At 55.1% G+C, this 6,295-nt stretch overlaps 1 protein-coding gene across 5 annotated transcripts in view; it reads right to left on the reverse strand.

Annotated features, from left to right (window-relative positions):
* Positions 1-6,089, reverse strand: part of CDK6 (cyclin dependent kinase 6) — a 229,049-nt gene extending 222,960 nt beyond the window's left edge. The window contains exons 1-2 of one of the 5 annotated variants that reach the window (XM_060157039.1): positions 5,971-6,089; positions 2,526-3,133 (exon numbers count right to left, since the gene is read on the reverse strand). In XM_060157039.1, coding sequence (XP_060013022.1) covers positions 2,526-2,758 — 233 coding nt within the window. In that variant the 5' untranslated portion in view covers positions 2,759-3,133; positions 5,971-6,089. Of the gene's footprint in view, positions 1-2,525; positions 3,134-3,245; positions 3,465-4,583; positions 4,640-5,970 lie in introns of those variants that run through there. The other 4 variants (XM_060157040.1, XM_060157041.1, XM_060157037.1 and 1 more) reach the window with 4 other exon arrangements.
* Positions 6,090-6,295: the final 206 nt, after the last annotated feature.

Genomic DNA, 6,295 nt, shown 5'->3' on the forward strand with positions numbered 1-6,295 from the left:
CAAATATCAGCATCCTCTAAAATCTGAATTCCTAGTCTAGCTAAGTAAGTCATGGGGGCCAGTAATTGCCCCAAGGCAGAAGTGGAAGAGAAGAAACAGGAAGGAAACAAAAGGGAATGGAGATCTGCAGCTCGTGAGGATGACATCATCAATAATTTTCTGAAGTGTCACTGAATTTCATGGCATTTGCCTGATGGTCTTTTCTGACAAACTACAGTCTCATTATATTCAAGCAGCTTCTTGGTTCCAGAGCCTGTAATGTCTGGGCTTGAGTATGACTTGTTCTACAGGAAAGGTCAGGTGAACTGAGGCCTTACTGAGAACTTTCTCCATGGCAAGGGCCACGCTAACCTGCCTGAACACAAATAATACGTGGACATTTGAAGCATTCTTAAATTTACAAAGTGTTTTCATATACACTATCTCAGTTTCTCCTCACAATTCTTAAGAGGTAGATGTCATCATCACCACTTAACATGTGACACAGTTTTAGAAAATGATGCCTTTGTCTTCAACTTGTAAGTGTAGTCTCCTAAAATTTCTCAGTATAGAATCCAAGACATGGGTTAGTTAGAAATCTGTAAAGACATGCCAACCTCAAGAGAATATATCAAGAGAATAAGATGGATTAGCCAAAATCTACAAGCACAATGACAAAAACAACCTTTCTTTGTCACAAGAATAAATTGTGTTTTTTAAAGGATGTTACACCGGGGTGCCTCTGTAACACTGCTACAATTGGAAGAACATGATTTTATTTATATACATGATAATCATCCTTAACTGGACACTATCCAAAGGTTAACAGACAAAATAAAACAAGAACTTTGGACCTACAATTCTAGTGATGGAATTCACCCTTTGGGAAGTGTCTAGGTGATTCCACTAGGAAGATAACTAAGTTACAGGGGACAAAATGTACCCTTAACTTTTCTCTCCAATATCACAAAAGACTCCCCAAAAGGGTTTTTGTTGTTTTTCAACAAAGAAAACATACACACAAAAGGTTATCCATTGCTTTTATTTATAATCCCATCTTCCTAAAACACTGATTCCCTCAGTCTCATTATCTTTTGTCCCTCTCTTCTTTACTGGCTAAAATAGAGGTATATTAGGGTCCTGTCATTATAGCCATTTACTACTTTATTTAGGTATTTATGATTCTTTGCTGCCTTCTAGCCTGAGTCTGACTGTGTCAGGAACAAAGCACAACACAAATCATCCATCCTGGGATAAGAGGAGACAAGCTGAAACCTCCCAGGAAGATTCCGTAGACACTTGGGCTCCCTGAAACTATAGAGGGCTTGGTATTTCAAAGGTCAGCCTTGGGTCTCTCCACTTTGATGACTAATGTTAAACTGTTTGACTTTTTTACAAAAATATTTAGCTGTGCTTATTTACATAATTTCATCCACAGCACACATACAGTAGTAGACACATATTTGTTGAACAGAACCCCTAGACGGATGAGAAGACAGGAAGAAGACCTCAAGACCGCCTTTTTGGAACATACTATCTTAGGAGTTGAGAAAGGTGAAATCACACCCTGATTTGTAGAAGTTTCTGGGCATTCCTTTTCAGCTTAAAACTATGCACCTCTGTTTTAAAAAGAAAAGGATGACACACCACACAATGTCAAACACACAATGGGGAAATTCCAGGATCACTAAGAAAACATCATATATCTTAAGCGACACACATTTTGGTTTAATACTGGTTACCACACAAGAGAGGCTATAAGTACTGGTGCCTCCTCACCCACCAGCACAACCCACCCAGGAAAAGCAAGGGCAGGACCTTTAGAATATAAAGATTCCACAACCTGGACTCACATCTGACCCTTTGGAGAAGGAGTCTAAGGACTATGCTGGCCCAGAGACATAAAGTAATGCAAACAGGTAACATTTTGGGAAGAAATTTTTTAAATGACACAAACTGGGCATCAACACTGAAGTCCTCAGACCATCAGAAATCCTTATTATTATGCAACGTTAATAAAAAGAAACTGTAGGTGTGACTGGCAAAACTATTCTTAAAAGTTTCTGCACTTTTAAACCTTATTTCTACTAGGCCCCGAAAATAAAGCTTTCTTTCTACTAATCATCACCATATCCTCAGACCTCTCACTCATTCTCTCAAAAATTCCCCCAATGGCCATGGAAACCATGCTGGGGCTGGAGGGGCGCGTCTCAGGTTGGCCTGTTCTGTCCCTAAAAGACGCCCATCTTTCTGGATCCCTTTCAGGGTGGGCAGGGAGAAAACACTTAGAACTTGCACAGCGGCAAGGAGGTCTGCGCAGGTCACATTTTATGACTTGTCTTTCTGTTCGCTGTCTGGCAAGGTCACCGGCTCTGGCTCGTGGCTCTGTCGACAAAACTTACTCTCACTCGGTAAGGTCAACGGGTCGCGCCGGGCCTCCCTAGCCGCCCCCCCTGCCCCTCAATCTTCGTGGGCCCCAGGATCCCAGTCCCGGCCCTCCCACGGCGCGCGGCCCCAGACGGCGCGGGCGCCGCTCCACCGCTCACCTGACCACGTTGGGGTGCTCGAAGGTCTCCAGGTGCCTCAGCACCGCCACCTCGCGGATGGTAGAGAGCGGCATGCCCTCCTCGCCGGTCTGCACTCGCACGCGCTTCAGCGCCACGAAACGGCCTCCGTTCTTCAGGTCCCGGGCCTTGAACACCTTCCCATAGGCGCCCTCCCCAATCTCCGCCACGCATTCGTACTGCTGGTCGGCACGGCTCAGGCCGTCCTTCTCCATGCCGCCCGGACGCCGCCCGGCACGGCGCCGCTGGGGCGGGCGGGGGGCGCGCTCGGCTCGCTCGTGGCCGCTGCTCGCCTCCTCCCGGACCCCCGGCCCGCTCCCTCGCGCCCTAGAGCTCGATCTCGCTCTCTCTCACCCCCGCCGACTACCGCGGTCCGGCGCTCGGACTCTCGCGGCCGCCGGGGCTGGATGGAGCGACCTCCCCGCGGGCGGGCACAGCCCTGGTGCCGCCGCTGCGAAACTCCGCCTGCCGAGTCGCCGAGGAGCAAGCCGATCCCTCCTCTTCCCTCCCCGAAGCTCAGTCCTCTGTACAGGCACCAAGGCGATTACATAGTCTTTGCCCGAGCGCGTCTCACTCCACAGTCCTTCCACCTAAAAGAGGAGACGGGAGGACAAGAAGAAAGTGTAATCAGACATCCCAGGCGCCTTCCTCGGGGTTCCTGTAGACACCCCTCCTCCTCCTTTACGAAGCCCCCTTCGCTACCCTCTGCGAGCTCCTGCCCTCTCCCAGGCCGCTTAATCCTTCCTGGTTCCTCCGAGAAAAGCGAAGCTACTTTTCTTTCCCTGCAGAGCTGGAGCCGTCTTCGCGCGGAGAGGTTGCAGGGGCCCCTCGGGGATGAGCGCAGGGCGCGAGACGCAGTGGAACGAGAGGGGGCGTGCCAAGCAGCCCAGAGTGTGCCGGGAGCGCGGGGGAGGGGAGGCGCCGGGCACGTCAATGTCACGGCTTAATATTTATCCTTATATCATTGTGCTGTGCTGCTACCCTCCCCGCCTGCCCAGGCCTGGAGGTGCAGGGAGAGGGGCTCCTGGGATGCCGTGGGGCGTTTCGGGGTCGTGCACAACCTGGTGTGGAGAGACCGCGGGTCCACTGGTGTGCGGCCGCAGAATGTGGGTGGGGGCTCCCAGGACCCTGTAACCCGAAGCTGGGAGTGTGCGAGAAGGGGTGGTCAGACATCTGCTCGGAAATTGCTTCCTTTCTTTCCACTTTCAGTTTTTCTACGAGGACACATTTTAAAACGACTTGCACACACAAATGGTCTTTTTAGGGTAAAGGAATCTGGATTGGAAGCGGAATTCTTCCTCCGACCTAGAGGACCTCCCTGGTGGAGACCCATCAGGTCGGGGAGGGCTGGAGCTCCCGCTCCTCGGGGGTGGGTGAGCGACAGGGCCCTGGGGGTGGGGTGGGAAGTCGCCCACGGGACCCTAAGAGTGGGAGAAAGAGGTGTTCACCGCACTTAAGCTTGTCGTCTCCTTGGAGAACAACTTCAGAAGGAAGGCAGCATAACCGTGACTCGCCTAGAAATTTTCAACCGATTGAACCTGAGCAAAACTCAGCCTCCCCTTAAAAGGGGTGGGCGGGGGGAGTAAATGCTGAGCCTCCAGGGGAAAGTGAGAAGGGGTTGCGCCCTTGAGGCCTGGACTCGCGAACCCTTCCCCACTCCCAGGGTCGTCCCCAAAGTAGGCAGCAGAGGTGGCTGCTCCATTCCCCTTTCGGCTTAAGGCCGGGTCCGAACAGCAGCCAGTGGCCCCCCCAGGAGCCCCACACACAACAAAGCGGGGTGGGTAGGGGACGACGCACTATCCCTTCCCATTCGGCTGCAATCCAGGACCCAGGGAACCTCCTCCCCACCGCCGCTTTGGCCTCGGCCGGACATTCGCCACTACAGCCGCGTGTCCGAAATTCTCGGGGCACCTCGGAATTACCTGCCCGGCAACCGCTGGCGCGGTCGCCTTCTGCCAGGCATTATAGAAACAAAATGCGCGACCCCCACGGCCTGCGGGCGGAGGGGCCCGCAGCGAGGGCAGAGACCCTCACACTCACTCTATTCAAAACTCTCCTTAAAAGGTGAAGGCGAATCCTGGGGGAGCCGAGGAACGAGCCCCTAGAGCCAGCACCGCGGTCTGAGGCAGGCCGAGGGCCACACAGGTAGCTGAGGAGCCGCCGCAGGCTGCGCAGCCCGCCCCCTCCCGCGGCCCCCCCTCCCCTCCGCTCCCCAGTCCTGACCGCCGCTCGGCAGCGAAGGAAGCGTCGGGGACGTCCCACCCCCGCAGGGAACTGCGCCCGCTGCCCCCGCCTGGCCCCGCACCGCCCGCCGGCTCTCCCCCCTCGCTCCCGGGACTGTAGGCTCCGGCGGAGAGAAACGGGAGCAGCAGTGCCTTTTCCCCCCCTCTCCTCCACTTTTTTTTTGTTGTTGTTGTTGCTTTCCCACGCTGGCTGAATGTGTCTTGACCCCATTTCAAAAAAGTTTGACATAGTGCTTCAACATTTCCGCATTCCTCCGCGACTACAAAGGCTGCAGCCGCCTCCTTCTGCTTTCTGTCTCTGCTCTCTGTCTTCACACTCAATGAAATCCTTCATGTGCCTCTCCCGAAGCCTGCCAAGCACCGCAAGGGTCGCCACCAGCGCAGCGACAAGAGGCCGCACCGGGGACCACGACTCCCGCGTGTGCGCACAAGTAGATGCGCCCACGTGCACACTGACGGGCGCGGTGCTGGGCCCGAAGGTGCTCACCCCGGGGCGTGCGTTTTAACTTCGATATTTTAAATTAGAAACGTAAACTGGGAAACTAAAGCAAGCGTGCATCCTTGCGGGGCTTCCAGCCTGGGCACTGGCCGCCTGCTTGCACTCCTCTAAGTGTGCATAACACGCCCGCAGGGGTTGCCAGCAAGAAGTCTGCGTTAACATTTATCTCTTGGTGGGTAAGGTGGAGCCCACACCGTACCTCAACGAGCTTTCGGGGGACATAAACATAAGGCACCGAAACACATTCTCCCCCATGGAGCCCCCAACAGCAGTGCATTTTAAACCCTAAATGTGGATTATTATGTGAGTTTCCGAGTGGAGTTTGAGTTCCGTTTGAAGAAGCTGGATAAAAAGTGTTTGTGGGGGCGTTTGTGCGCAAGGGTATGTGTGAGCTGGCACAGGATCTCGGTGTTGGGGGTCGTCCCTCGTGTGGCGTCCTAATCTGGCGTCCTCTGGCCGGATTAGGAGAAACTCCTTTAGCTCCCCAAAACTAGCCCCCATAACTACCGCACCTCGGTTCGTAAGGGGTTAACCAAAGCCTATTCCGAGAACCTACCGCCCCCCCCACCCGGTCCCCGTCCCCCCTACCCACCCTCGCCTCCGACACCCGCCAAGCCTCCAAATCTCCCCCGGGGACCCTCCCCCCCACCCCGCAGCCCACCCACCCGAACGCACAGCTCCTTACCTGAGGGGCCCGGCCGCGTCGGGCCTCGCGAAGGGGCTGCGGGTATCAGTCCGACCTTCACACGTGTCCACGGCGGCGCGGAGCAGGTAACCCGGCTTGGAGGAAGGAGTTACCAGCACTCTCTTCGGCGAAGGGGTGGGCACTGCGGCGGAGGGAGGAGGGGCGGCGGAGGGCGCCGCCCGCGCCGCTCGCTGGGGGCGGACGGGGCTGCGGGGCTCCGGCCGGCGCTCGGGGCCCGAGCCGGGGAGGCGACGGGGGCGGGGTTGGGGGCCCCGGAGGCCGACTCTGCTGGAGACCCTCCCGGCGGTGGGGTTGGGGGCTCGGC

The sequence above is a fragment of the Lagenorhynchus albirostris genome, chromosome 8, assembly GCF_949774975.1.
Source record: "Lagenorhynchus albirostris chromosome 8, mLagAlb1.1, whole genome shotgun sequence".
Taxonomy (NCBI): domain Eukaryota; kingdom Metazoa; phylum Chordata; class Mammalia; order Artiodactyla; family Delphinidae; genus Lagenorhynchus; species Lagenorhynchus albirostris.